The sequence below is a fragment of the Ranitomeya variabilis genome, chromosome 1 (genome assembly GCF_051348905.1).
Source record: "Ranitomeya variabilis isolate aRanVar5 chromosome 1, aRanVar5.hap1, whole genome shotgun sequence".
Lineage (NCBI taxonomy): Eukaryota > Metazoa > Chordata > Amphibia > Anura > Dendrobatidae > Ranitomeya > Ranitomeya variabilis.
This window is the reverse complement of record NC_135232.1, coordinates 313617874-313633351: the sequence shown is the minus strand read 5'-3', so window position 1 is coordinate 313633351 and position 15478 is coordinate 313617874. Positions and strand designations below refer to the sequence as shown.

The 15478-nt window shown below is 43.6% G+C and overlaps 1 protein-coding gene across 1 annotated transcript in view; it reads left to right on the top strand.

The window, feature by feature from the left end:
* Positions 1 to 15478, top strand: part of CASTOR1 (cytosolic arginine sensor for mTORC1 subunit 1) — a 46059-nt gene that overhangs the window by 19015 nt on the left and 11566 nt on the right. Inside the window, exons 4-6 of the mRNA XM_077297114.1 lie at positions 4291 to 4420; positions 8507 to 8630; positions 11778 to 11885. Coding sequence (XP_077153229.1) covers positions 4291 to 4420; positions 8507 to 8630; positions 11778 to 11885 — 362 coding nt within the window. The remainder of the gene's footprint in view (positions 1 to 4290; positions 4421 to 8506; positions 8631 to 11777; positions 11886 to 15478) is intronic.

Below are 15478 nucleotides of genomic sequence, written 5' to 3'. Positions count from 1 at the left end.
AAGCACTATCGGTTGGATTTGGGGTCCTCCTCTGATCTCACCTTCGGGTTAAGGGTGCTGCAGACTATAGTCCCTCCCTAAGGTGGCTTACATCTCTGTAAATCTCTCGTAGTGCTGTCATGGGAGTCCGAATAAAGCATTAAGCTACTTACGGGTAGCGGCATTTTTCGGAGGCCCATGACAGCACCCTTAGTTCCCTCCCTATTCACGTGGGGGTTGCACTTCCTAAATATGTATATAGTGTGATATGTAGATCTCACGTGTGGTATCTAGTTACAATTTAATAGTATAATTTCGTTTTCAAAATGTATATTTGTATGCCACTAACCGCGGTAGTCCTCTCGGGCTTTGAAATACAACTGATGCATGGGAGAGGTGCCGCCCTTTTTGTATCCGTAGGTTTCCTGTTCCTTAAGAGCGGATCCTCTTTCTCGTAGTGCTGTCATGGGCCTCTGAAAAATGCCGCTACCCGTAAGTAGCTTAATGCTTTCTGCAGTAATAGGGATAAAACCATAACAGCCACCTTCACAGAATGCAGCCCTTAGTACTGCAGAAGGTGGCTTTTACCTTAATAGGCACTGGGGGGGTGACAGGTTCCCTTTTTAGTAGTAGAATTCCTTCCCGTTCCACAAACGATAATCATTTCCCTGGATCAACGTCCTATCTTAAAATACAGTAATTATACTCTGCAAGATATACATAGAGAAACCAAGAGCTTTTAAATTCCAACGGTATAATACCATAATACGGTATATCTATTTTGTAAGAAAAATAATCACTAATGTCAAGCGCATAACTATCAATAATAATTTTATTAATGCTACAAAATACAAACAAGACATGAAAAAAGTGCATATAATAAGAAACAGTACAGAAAAAAGTTACTGGATTGGTCTAATGATCGATAATGCAAACTGGCAGGGGTAAGTAATCCACATAAGGGGAGGCACTCAACAGTAAAATATATACCCAGCGATCATATATTATAAGCTGGGTAGCATAATGACATGCATATACAAAAAGGAGTTGCCAAAAGATTACCCCAAAATAAATGGGAAAGACAAAACATCCTAGGTCACAGGAAATAGTATATCATAATGTATGCCATGTGGCCGAATCACCATATTCCCATAGATCCAAAGAGTAAAGTGCAAATAGTCCGCATAGAGCAAGTCTTACCCATGGATGCCACACACCCGCTGCCAGATACCCCAACGCGCGTTTCACCGCTGCTTCTATTGATAGTTATGTGCTTGACATTAGTGATTATTTTTTTTACAAAATAGATATATTATGGTATTATACCGTTGGAATTTAAAAGCTCTTGGTTTCTCTATGTATATCTTGCAATTATATTGAGTTTTTCCTTGGAAATATGGTCATTTTATATTATCAGTTCTGGTATGTTATTATAGTAATTATACTCTGTAACATTATATTTTCAAGAAAGGCATGTAGGCCCTAAATTTATTTATTTTTTTTTGTACCAGTCGGTGACTCATTTTGTTCAAGATTACTGAACTTGTTTTTTATTACAGTATGTATGCCCCTCTTCACATGTAAAGTGCCATGGAATAAATGGTGCTGTAATTACATTTTTATATCTCTGAAGAGAATGGGGCTCTGCTTATACCCACATTTTTCCTGGTGCTTTTCTTGTGCAGCCTAGATGGATCTTTATTGTGCATGGGAGGCGCCATAGGAAAAATGCTAGCCAGAGGGGCTGAATATGACAGGCTTAATCCTTCTTGGGGGAGGGATAACTGTACTGATGTCTCCATCCACAGAGCTGGATTGGAGCAAACTAGGAAGTTTTGCTGTTGCAGAGATCAGTGAAGAATCTTAGAGAAGCAGTAGTGAGGTTTTTAAGGTAGCTCATATCTGGCATAATAACGGCTAGGTAGAGGAGCCTTGTCATCTAGGTGACATGCTTAGAGGGAACCTGTTACATTAATTATTCATGCTGCCTAATCTGCGGACAGCACAAATAATTGCCTGGCTGCATGAAATATACATTCTTTCTTTAAGATTCACAGCTTTTCCTAGCGCCGCTGTAGGTGGTTGACAGGTCTCTCTCTCTCCCCCCCCCCCCCCCCCTCCTGTGGGGGAGAGCTGTCAAAATCTTCTGCAGTAGTTGTGGGAAGTGCCGGCTGGATCCATAACTATGCCTGGCTGCGATCATGCAGCCAGGCTTTGATTCCCACTGCCCTCAGTTTGGGCAGCATGAATAGGGTGAGAGGTTCCCTTTAAAGGGAACCTGTCACCACATTTTTGGAAGATGGGATTTAAATAGGGGCAGAGGTGGGCGTTACATTAGTGTGTTTGTTATGCGTTTGTTACCCACCTAAGTTGCCGAAATACCTTTGCAAAGTCTCCGTGTTTGCCTGTCAATCAGGCTGGTCTGGTCAAAAGGGCGTGTTGTCTTCCCCCAGATTTTGCGTAGTTTTCCGGTGGTGGCGTAGTGGTGTGCGCATGCCCAAGGTCCCGAATCCTCTGCCAGGGGATTTAAAAGGGCGCGCTGTTCGTTATTTCATTGGTGATCGGTGGGCGCGGCCATCTTCCTTTGGCCGCGCGTGCGCAGAAGCGGCGCTCTGCTGGCCGCGGCTTCAGGAAAATGGCCGCGGGATGCCGCGCGTGCGCAGATGGAGATCGCGGCGGCCATTTTCCTGAAGCCGCGGCCAGAAGAGCGCCGCTTCTGCGCACGTGCGGCCAAAGGAAGATGGCCGCGCCCACCGATCACCAATGAAATAACGAACAGCGCGCTGTTTTAAATCCCCTGGCAGAGGATTCGGGACCTTGGGCATGCGCACACCACTACGCCACCAACGGAAAACTACGCAAAATCTGGGGGAAGACAACACGCCCTTTTGACCAGACCAGCCTGATTGACAGGCAAACACGGAGACTTTGCAAAGGTATTTCGGCAACTTAGGTGGGTAATAAACGCATAACAAACACACTAATGTAACGCCCACCTCTGCCCCTATTTAACGCTATTTTTATCCCATCTTCCAAAAACGTGGTGACAGGTTCCCTTTAATTATCTAAATGGTGGATGTGGCCCTGGGTTCACAGGAGTTTCACTCCCACCAATTAAATATTCATGACCCAATCTCATGATGACCCATTTAAGCACATATTCGTTTATCCTGCATGTATTCAACTTGTTCCCAAATATAATCTATTGCTTCCCATTCTCGCCTTTTAGGCCTGGGAGAGCCGGACTGTAGTGGTCATTTTCTTGGGTGGTTGTTCTGTTTTATTTTGGATTCTGAACCTCTAGAAGGCTTTATCTACAGATTTCTGAAGCATATTTACCGCTTCAGTGTCGAGTCTTGGCCGCGCTCTGTCTGGGTTGCCATAGACCTCAAAAACTTCCTGCCCTGTACGAAATTGTTCACCCTGACAACCAGGGAAACAATGATCCAACTGTTACTTTGTGAAGAACATGGCAGAATCTTCTGCTGAAACGTGCGGTCTTTGTACGTCTGAATCTGTGGACTGATCTTTCACCTACTGTTTTTCAGTGATTCATTTTCACATTTCATACTTATACTGCAATATCTGCACACAATAATATCCACTTTTGCAATGCATGCTAACAACTTTAACTTTTTTCTTTTAAATTTTTTTTTTTAACAAGGGTGGTTAACATTGAGAAGGGGAGGGAGTCAATAAATTAGAACTCAGACAACATTTTTGCAATTGGTGGTGTAACCAAGTCTACAGCATTAAACTGTATTTCTAAACATGTACAATATTGGTTATGGTTAGCAGAAGAAATAAACAAAATAAAATAAAATATATGTGAATCTCTCATCATGGTTCGTCCAGAGTGAGATATATATATATATATATATATATATATTTATATATTTTTTTTTTAGCCTTTTACACAACACCTAACTCCTGTTTTCTCTTCTGTAAATGAACGGATGTCGATTCATCAGTTTACAATCTGGAATCTGACCTATTTTCTTATTTCTATATAAAGCAAATCTTCTGTATTCCCCACGCCTAATGCAATAATTTCCTTTTAAGCTGCTTGGTCCTGTGCTAGTCATACATTTGTGTGTTTTTTTTTTTTTTTAGTTCTCTATGGACATGGTAATAATATAACATAACCTCTTTACTTTGAGAAGTCAGAATAACATATCAGCCAAGGTGTCACAAGCTTGGCTTGGTTTTGCCTAAATCTGTCGCCATACTCTACTCCACTTTTCCTGTCTTTGCAATCCCTTTTTAAGATAAGTGCATTCTATTTAATTGACATTTTTGGACCTTTTACAGGTGCGGGAGGATGACCTGCCTCTGGTTATCAAAACTCTCTTAGAAGAACTTACAATTTACAAAGAAGAAAATGGAGAATTGGTCCGCATGAGTCTCAGCGACGTCTCCGATTGCTTGAAGGTCAAGAGCTGTAAGTGACTTGTCACCAAAATGTTGTCCGTAATATTTGGACAGTTACCGAAGCTTCGTGACCTTCGGGTCCATGGTTATTGGGCCCCCCCCCTGGCTACAAACATCTGCCCCCAGCCACCCCAGAAAAGGCTCATCTGGAAGATGCGCCTATTCTGGCACTTGGCCACTCTCTTCCCACTCCGGTGTAGCGGTGGGATATGGGGTAATGAAGGGTTAATGTCACCTTGCTATTGTAAGGTGACGTTAAGCCAGATTAATAATGGAGAGGTGTCAATTATGTCACCTATCCATTATTAATCCAATTGTATGAAAGGGTTAAAAACACACACACACATTATTAAGTTTTTTAATGAAATAAACACACAGGTTGTTTTAATATTTTATTGCTCTCAATCCACCTGAAGACCCTCGCTCTGCAAAATAATAAACCAACAATATACATACCTTCTGTTGATCTGTCACGTCCCACGAAGTAAATCCATCTGAAGGGGTTAAATCATTTTACAGGCAGGAGCTGTGCTAAAGCACTCGCTCGTGCATGTAAACCCCCGGTGCTGAAAGGAAAGCTGGGTGATCTGTACTTGCATTGAGTCGCGGTGAGGCGCCCTCTGCTGGATGTCCTCATGAACTGGAGCCTTGGAAAAGTTCCCACGCTCGAGTTCATATGAGTTCATCCAGCAGAGGGCGCCTCACCGCGACTCAATGTAAGTACAGATCACCCAGCTTTCCTTTCAGCACCCGGGGCTTACAGGCACGAGCGAGTGCTTTAGCACAGCTCCTGCCTGTAAAATGATTTAACCCCTTCAGATGGATTTACTTCGTGGGACGTGACAGATCAACAGAAGGTATGTATATTGTTGGTTTATTTTGCAGAGCGAGGGTCTTCAGGTGGATTGAGAGGGCAATAAAATATTAAAACAACCTGTGTTTATTTCATTAAAATACTTTTTAATAATGTGTGTTTTTAACCCTTTTATACAATTGGATTAATAATGGATAGGTGACATAATTGACGCGCCTCCATTATTAATCTGGCTTAATGTCGCCTTACAATAGCAAGGTGACATTAACCCTTCATTACCCCATATCCCACCACTACACGGGAGTGGGAAGAGAGTGGCCTCTTTTCTGTGCCTTTTCTGGGGTGGCTGGGGGCAGATGTTTGTAGGGGGGGGGGGGGGCAGTAACCATGGACCCTCTCCTGGCTATTAATATCTGCCCTCAGTCACTGGCTTTACCACTCTGGCGGAGAAAATTGCGCGGGAGCCCACGCCAATTTTTTCCGCCATTTAACCCTTTATTTTAGCAGCTACAGCACCCAAATTTTGCACATACACACTACTAACATTAGTAGTGTGGAATATGCAAAAAAAGGGATATGAGATGGTTTACTGTATGTAAACTGTCTCATATCCTGTCGGGTTTGTGACGGAGAAATGAAAAGCCGGCAATTGAATTACCGGCTTTTCACGAACACCGCTGCGTATTTCTCGCAAGTCACACTGCTGGTCCGTGTGGAATCCGTATTTTTCTCGCCCCCATAGACTTTCATTGGCTTTTTTTTTTTGCACAATACGGTGACAGACCGTATATTAGGCCGGTTTCACACGTCAGTGGCTCCGGTACGTGAAGTGACAGTTTCCTCACGTACCGGAGCCACTGACACACGTAGACACATTAAAATCAATGCATCTGTGTAGATATCATTGTTTTTTTTTGCGGACCGTGTCTCCGTGTGCCAAACACGGAGACATGTCAGTGTTCGTGGGAGCGCACGTATTACACGGACCCATTAAAGTCAATGGGTCCGTGTAAAACACGTACCGCACACGGACGTTCTCCGTGTGCCGTGCAGGAGACAGCGCTCCAGTAAGCGCTGTCCCCCCCCCCCCCCTTCCCCCCCCCCCCCCACATGGTGCTGAAGCCGCGATTCATATCTTCTGTGCAGCAGCGTTTGCTGTAAAGAAGATATGAATAATCCTTTTTTTTTTAGTGGTATTTCGTGTTTAAAATAAAGCTCCATGTCCCCACCGCCTATGCGCCCCCCCGCTGTTCTGAAAATACTCACCCGGCTCCCTCGTTGGCTGTCGCTGCGTCCTGTCCTGGCCGCACCTTCTACTGTATGCGGTCACGTGGGGCCGCTCATTTACAGTCATGAATATGCGGCTCCACCTCCCATAGGGGTGGTTGGGTCGCATATTCATTACTGTAAATGAGCGGCCCCACATGACCGCATACAGTAGGAGGTGCGGCCAGGACAGGAAGCAGCGACAGCCAACGAGGGAGCCGGGTGAGTATTTTCAGAACAGCGGGGGGGCGCATAGGGGGTGGGGACATGGAGCTTTATTTTAAACACGAAATACCACTAAAAAGGATTATTCATATCTTCTTTACAGCAAACGCTGCTGCACAGAAGATATGAATTGCGGCTTCAGCACGATGCAGGGGACAGCGCTAAACTTTAGTGCTGTCTCTCCTGCACGGTCCGTGTGGTACCCAGGCGGCACACGGCTGCCGCACGTGTGCCACACGGATGGCCTACGTGAGCTCACGGACACGGATAACTCCGGTACCGACTTTTTTCCGGTACCGGAATTATCTGGACGTGTGAGACTGGCCTTACGGATGCGTAATATACGGCAGATATGAGCTGGGCTATAGAGATTCATTGGGCCCGTGTGTAATGCGAATTTTACGGACGTAGTTTATGCGCTCATACGTCCATAAAACTCGCTAGTGTGAGGCCGGCCTTAAAATGACACCTGGGGTGAAGAAATCCGTCTTGTGGTTCTTGTGTAATCAGTGTTACAAGTTTTCAGTTAATGAGATGCCCATGCTTTGGGCAGGACTGTAGGCAGAATCTTATCTTCCTGCTCTAACCAGAGAAAGCAAGGAAAACCTGTCCGCAGGCCGCCCCGAAGCACAAATGTGGGAAGGTCTTTGCTTGGTTTCTCTGGCTTATAGCACAAGATAAGACTTGCAGTATGTTTTATCATTTGCTGCACCACCCCTTTGTAAAGATCAAAAATTTACACTATTAAAAAAAAGTCCATTTCTTTGGAACCATATGATGGGAGTTAAAAATACTCAGGGAAGAGAAGAAATAAAAAGAGCAAAAACTGGTTAGTTTTGACCTGGTGGCAGATCCTCTTTATATTACATAAAGTAATAACATTTTGGGGTTTGTCGGAGCGTTGTTGAGCATATATACACCTATAGCATATGTAGAAGTGTAAAAAAGGATGCAAATTATTCAGGCCTATATTTCTTTTTAAAAAAAACAAAACAAAAAAAGTACTCATGTTGACACTGGATTCTACGCCAGAGATGCCCAATAGCGTGTACTAATGCAACTGCCTATTCGTATTGTAGTTGCAGTACATCACCACTAGATGGAGGTCCAGACCACTTATTTTCTTTGCATTGGCGATTCTTTTGTGTCTCACAGGCACAGGGGCTTTTCCAGACTCAACATATGGAAAAAATATAGATCCGGAGTGTTTGTTTTACAATGTATTCTCTTTCAAATTACATTTGTAGTTGCCTATTTTGCATCTAGAGAGTAACTACATTTTAAATACGAGAGGGTGCTGATATGTAATTGGCCTATATTATGAAAAAAAAAAAAAAAAAAAACCACGACTCCATAGCATCAATTACCAACTTGTACATTTTTGTCCTTTTTGGGGAGATGGAGTGGGGAAATATTGGCATAAACATGTGAAGAGGTGAGCTATGCAAAAGTGTCTGGTAAGATGTCCACATGTATTGTCCTCTGTATATCATGCTGATAATGCAGCTCTGCATGTAGAGGGAGATGTAGGGTCTGAGGACAAAGATGCACCTGCCCCCTGGACAGTGCATAGACCCCCGGGGAATAGTCACTGTACCAGAAGATGCTGGATAATGTTAGATCTGAAACCCAAACCTCAGGTGAAAGTGAACTTTTTTTTTTACAACATTTCTAGAATGTTCAAATGAAATGTTAGGACATCCCGTGCAGGTCTTCAGACAAACTAACTGTTTGTGACCGAACACTTAAATGCTGTATGTTTCTGTCTTAACCTTTCTACTGTCTTTTTAGTGTTTACTGTGAGAGTCCATCCTGTGCAAAGTCCTGCAAACCGATTTTGCATTCTGACACTGGACCGTGACACCCTGCCATCCATCTCCACCATCCTGCTGGATGTCCTTTTCTACTCCCGGGAGTGAGTCAATGAAACTAAATATTTATTTTACTGAATTAATCTGGATCTTTCAAGGATGGGGAAACGCTAACCTGTGCATTACTTGCCATGCACTCCCCCCCCCCTATTGCTCGATTGGTCAGTGCTAAGTCTGTAGTGGTGACGCCATGTCCAGCATTCATGTGACCGCTGCAGCCAATCTCTTGCTTTAGCAGTCATGTCTCGCTGGCATGTACTGATGAGACCAGTAATTGGTTGTGGCTTTCATCACTGCATGACCAACCAAAGGCTGCGTTTTTGGAATGATGGCGCTTTAAGGAGAGGAGTATTGCTCATTTTCTTACTCTCTATCCGTTCCTGTACTTAGCCTGGTTTTGAAAAATGTTGTCCTTTAATTATGATCGTTATATGCCTAATTTAGAAGAATGTTCTTTCTGTCAGATCTTGACCATGTACAGTATAAGTAACATATTACAATAGCAGGTACAATAATCTGTATATAGTGTGTATGAGGATATTATACCATTTGTAAAAAAATCTCTGCAGCAAAATACAATGCGATGCCTCGCTGTATGTCAGATTTCTTCCAGATTACTCCTGGATATCACATCTTCACAGGGTGAAATTTGCCACAATACCCAAGCAACAGAGCATTGTTTAATTGTAACCCTCCAGAATGTCATCAGGGTAACTTGCATCCATGGCACTGTTCTGCATATTTTCACAGTTGGCACATCACACTGACAGCTGAATGGCTTGACGTTTCCCCTTCATTGGCAAGTAACCGGAAATGTGATTGGTTAAAGCCCTCACCAAAAAGCTTACTGGAGTTTTCAATTATAGACTGTGCAACACCAAAGACTGGGAAAGGGTACAAGATTTTTAATGACTACTCAGCAGGAGCAGATGAACGAAGGAGGCTCAGCAGCTGAGCCTGACCCATTCCGGCATGCAATGAGTGTTATGCAGCCATCTGCCTCTAAAAGCCGCGAGTGGAGTGGTGCTGTGCCTGTGAAATGCAATGGTCCTTGTCAAATAGCATCATATACAGTGCTGTTCTAACCGCCCTTCATTGCCCCCACATAACAATGACAGCCTGCTGAAGATTCTTGTGCTTGTCAGGACAGCGCTACTATGAACACCCTTTATACTATATGGCACAGGCCACTATCTCCTATAAACAGTCTGATTGCAATTTCAAGTCCTCTAACCCCCATTAGAGATAGCGATATATATTTTCTATAGCTCTATATATGTAAATCGGTGTCAGATGGTTGCAGGCACTCAGTAATTTGTTTTTATGGACATCCTTCCAGTAATTGTAGTTTCAGATTTGTAGTGGTATATTTTTGTACTAATTATACTAAAGGTATTTTCTACTGCATGGGATTACGATTAGCATCATCTTATTTGCGGGTGCTCAGTATTTGTTTTTACTGTTCGCTGACAGCGGCATTTAACGTGCTTCCTGCAATTGTGCTAGAAATCTGCCCATCGGTGACCCCCGATAGGTTTGGCATGACAACCAGAGACCTCTGGTGGTCATTGCCGGCTTGCTGTGGGCACCGCCCAGTGGTCAACCCTCATAGAAAGTGAGTAATTCAGCTACATACAGGTGAACTGATCATTGCTTGTATGTAGCAGAGACTGTTGGGTTATGGCAGCTTCTAGTCTCCCATGGAGGCTATTGAAGCATGCCAAAAAAAAAAAAAAAAAATTTATGGCTCTTGGAAGAAGGGGAGATAAAAACAAAAACTAACCGGGCTCTCAAATGTAAGACTCCCTCACAGCAGAGCCAATTTACTGAGGCAAGACCCAGATAGGCAGGCTTGTTCCAATGTGACGCTTTGTTTTTTAGATCGCCTGATCCCATTCATACAGATTTAAGCAGCTCTTTGCAATGTATTCTGAGAACAGCATGAGGTAGGGAATAAAACGCTGCATTCAATGGCGCTTTTCAAGCTGCGTGCTGTGGCTTACTTAGTTTTATCACTAGTAAATTATCATTGCCCTGACTAGAAGGCAAGTGCTCGCTAGTCCCACTCTGTCCCCTCCTGTGATAAGGAGCTCACTGTCCGTACAGCTTACACAGAGCTTGGAGTGTGCAGGTCCTGCCTTCTCAGGTCTGCAGCATTCTACATCTAAAATTCTGCCATTCTGCTGCACCCAGTAAGCTAAGTGATACATCATTGGATTCCGGGTCACTTTTCCTACATCATGCTGCTCTCAGATGAAGTAGCAAATACCTGCTGACAGATCCTTTTAAATAATAAGAGTCTGGTTGTTTGTCAGAAATGGATTGGAACCACGAGCACTACATATAGATCCAGGAACGACTTTAAACCCCCCCCCCCCCCCACAAGAATCGAGTACATCCGCAGAAGTAGTTTAGTATTCAGTTCTGGTTTCATGTTTCCTAGAACAGGGAGGCTTGTTATTGGAGGCTGCCAACACATCAGTGCCCAGACAGGATAGGAATAGACAGGAAGTGGTCATTTTTATATCCTGGAAACATCTAAACACCACGGTGTTGACAATGTCAAGGTCCTTTCGAAATCATGAATGTTTTGTTCATAAAGAAGCATTCTTGACAAATTATATCCACTAAGGCTTTCTGATTATGTATGCAGTGTAGTGTTTTTATTAAAATGCGTACCTATAGCTGTCTTCTCCAGTTTCCAGCACCACTCCGCTCCTCTTCTGAATCATGTGACCTGAACTCCAACTCGCCAGATCACATGGGGGTTTTTAGTGGCCCAGAAGTCATATGTTCTGAGGCTCCATAGGGTTACATTCTAAGGTTGGTGTCCCACTTGTAACTGCAATGTGAGAAACTCGCACCTTAATTCCTGGCACCAGAGGGTGCGGCTGCATGTAGTTCTATGCAGCTGAACGCTCCGGTCCTAACCGCCGGTGGCAGTGCCGGGTATTGAGGTGAGAGACTGACACTAGTTACAAGTGCGACACTGGCCTAAAAGTGACTTCATGTCTGGCATACATGTCTTCTACAGCCATTCACTCGCCTCTGCGGTCATGCTGGCATGAAAACAAGTTAAAAAAAAAAAAAGCAGAATACTAAGGGGAGCAGTGGGAATAAAATGAGAAACTTGTTACATATAACCTGGTGACACGTCGTCTTTAAAATGTTTTTTTTCAATCTTGTTCTAGGTCACATGAAGAGACTGCTGCGCAGAATAGTCAATCCTTTAGTTTTTTTGCCTTCTCCTTGATAGACGGATATATATCCATTGTTATGGATGCAGAGATACAGAAGAAGTATGTAATATTCAGTTACATTTATATCATATAAATATGTTTCAGAAAAATCCTCTTAATTTGTCAATGCATATAGTCAGACATGTGTTAGAGTACAGTGTTAAAATTTGACCAAATTTTTGTCTGGGGGGGGGGGGGGGTTATGGCTCACTCCAGTGTCTCTTCCCCCCCCCCATTGTTGGGTGTAGTGATGGTAGTCACATGGCTGCTATCTTCTATTTTCAGCGGCGCTCTGGTCCGCTCCAGCACTGTGACTGCATTTGTAACCTGCCGGGTCACGGTGTGTAACAGCGGTCACTTTCTCAGTGTAAGGGTCCCTTTCCACTTGCGAGAGGTAAAACGGTCTGTAATCTGGACCGAAAAAACGGATGTAACGTATGCGATTGTCATGCGAGTGCAATGCAATTTTTATTTTTTTTTTTTTATCGCATCATCCGTACTGTCCGATTTGTACGCACCGGTGTCCTTTGAAAAGCTGGCAAATCAGTGCTGTGTACAGTAAAATCACACTGACAGGTTAGAATAGATATATACACATAGAATGTGTGTGTGTATATACATATATGTCATTGAGACACCTATATATGTATATTTATATTTAATGCAGCGTTAGATGGCATAAAAGCCGCTAATTCAATTGCCGGCTTTTGCTCTTTCACAAACCCGACAGGATATGAGACATGGTTTACAGACAGTAAACCATCTCATGTCTCCTTTTTTTTTTTTTTTGCATATTCCACACTTCTAATGTTAGTAGTGTGTATGTACATAATTTGGCCGCTGTAGCTGCTAAAATAAAGGGTTAAATGGCGGAAAAAATTGGCGTGGGCGCCAGAGTGGTAAAGCCAGTGACTGAGGGCAGGTATTAATAGCCTGGAGAGGGTCCACGGTTATTGGGGGGCCAATACTTTAATGAAATAAACACACATGACGTCGAGCGTGGGAAAAAGTTCCCAGGCTGCAGTTCATGAGGACATCCAGCAGGGGGCACCTCACCGCGACTGAAGGTAACTACAGGTCATTGACCTACATTTCCTTCATTCCCCGGGGTTTACAGGCACGAGCACAGCTGCATTATAGCAGAGCTCCTGCCTGTAAAATATTTTAACCCCTTCAGATGGATTTACATCGTGGGACGTTATAGATCATCTGAAGGTATGTATATTGTTGGTTTATTATTTTTCCAAGCAAGGGTCTTCAGGTGGATTGAGAGCAATAAAATACTAATACAACCTGTTTCTTTATTTCATTAAAATATTTAGCAATATTGTGTTCTTTTAACCCTTTCATACAATTGGATTAATAATGGATAGGTGTCAGAATTGACGCCTCTCCATTATTAATCTGGCTTAATGTCACCTTACAATAGCAAGGGGACATTAACCCTTCATTACCCCATATCCCACCGCTACACGGGAGTGGGAAGAGAGGCCAAGTGCCAGAATAGGCGCATCTACCAGATGTGCCTTTTCTGGGGTGGCTGGGGGCAGATGTTTGTAGCCGGGGGGGCAATAACCGTGGACCCTCTCTAGGCTACTAATATCTGCCCTCAGTCACTGGCTTTACCACTCTGGCGGAGAAAATTGCGCGGGAGCCCACGCCAATTTTTTCCGCCATTTAACTCTTTAATTTCATAGCTAGAGCCCCCAAATTTGACACACACTTTACATTACTGAAGAGGAATATGTAATAACAGAAGGGATATGAGATGGTTTACTGTATGTAAACCATGTCTCATATCCTGTCGGGTTTGGGAAGGAGAAATGAAAAGCTGGCAATTGAATTAGCGGCTTTTATGCTATCTAGCGCTGAATTAAATATATATAGATATGTGTGTGTATATCTATCTATCTTGTCAGTGTGATTTTACTGTACACCGTGCTGAATTACCAGCTTTTCAAAGGACAGCGGTGCGTAAAAATTGGACAGAACTCGCATGGTGCGAGTGCTGTGCGTATTTTTTTTTTTTTTCTCGCACCCATTGACTTGCATTGGCAAGTCTCGTCCGAGAATCGCAGCAATACGCAGCATGCTGCAAATTTATTTTTTTTTTTTCTCAGTCCGATTTCGGCTGAGAAAAAAATCGCAAATGAAAAGACACCTATTGAATAACATTGGTCCGAGTGCAATCCGGTTTTTTTTTAATTTTTTTTATCGGATTGCACTCGTCCATTTTCCTCGCAAGTGGAAAGGGGCCCTTAGGGCTCATTTCCACATGCAAGGCACACGTCCGTATCTCGCATGTGGAAACCAAGCTCTGGCGCCGGCACTTTGGAGCGGAGCTGTGCAGCTCCATGTGTTCCTATGCGGCCGCACGCTCCGCTCTGGAGTGCCGGCTCCACAGCTTGGTTTCCACATGCGAGATACGGACGTGTGCCTCGCATGTGGAAATGAGCCCTAAGTCTGAGGCTCAAAGCAATCTTCTCTCCTGCTGTTCTGAGCTGCACACTTGCAATGGGAAAATTCAGAAAGTGACCTGTGCGCCACACAGCAAAAGTTGGTCACACTTGTCAAACACGGTTTGACAAGTGTGACCAACCTGTCAATCAGTTTTCCAAGCGATGCTACAGATCGCTTGGAGAACGCTAGCACTCTGCAAGGTAATTATGCTTGCAAAATGCTAGTGTTTAGTGGGAAAACGCATGTTTCTTACCCGCGGCACAGTTGCGGAACTGCCACGGAAATTTCCGTGGCAATTCCAGACGTGTGCACATAGCCTTAGTATGTCACTTACCGCAGGTGCAGGGCATTGCATTTGCTTAGGTAGCCTTAGTGCTCTTAACAATGGATATGTTCACTCCTGCATTTTTTTTTAATGCAAATTTTAAGCTGCATTTTTCAGTACTAGAAAGTCATAAGATTTCAGAAATCGCTTTTTTTTTTTTTTTTTTTTTTTGCACTAAATTTTATAAGCTTGTACTAGAGACAAATGTACCTACAAAATAAAAAAAATGCAGCAAAACCTGCTTTTTGTAAGCCGCTTTTTTACTGCCAAGATAGCAGGTTTTGCCTGCCCAAAAAGCATAACGTGTGAACATAGCCTTACTGTCATTATGAGTGGTCATAACTAGGTATCCGAACCCGTTGATGTTCGGGTTCAGCTGATCATTTTAAAACCGTTCGGTTAAGGTGCCAGAACAGTACCCAAACTCTAATCCGAACCTCATTCAGATGAATGAGTGTCCCAAACACCCGCTGTTTGCCATGCTGTCAACTAGTTGACAAGGTGGCAAACACTGGCTCTGATCCGCAGTAATATTGTTACCACCATCAGAGCGCTGCAGTTCCCACGCTATCTGATCACAGCATGTGAGCAAGCAGCTGTGAATGGCAGTAAAAAGGTCACCGCTAGTCACGGCATCAGGTGATGAGTACTACTCATATCAGTATACATCTGCTGTGGGGTCTCGTCTATCCTTGGTAACCAGCACAGGCAAAATTGACAGCTGTGTGCGGCAGTTTGTTTTTTGTTTTTTAACAACCAGCCAAGCTATAACAGACAGACGGGGGCTGATATTATTAGACTGTTAAGGGGTCATGGATATTGGCCCCCCCCCCCAGGCCTAAAAATAGCAGTCCAGTCGCCCCAGAAA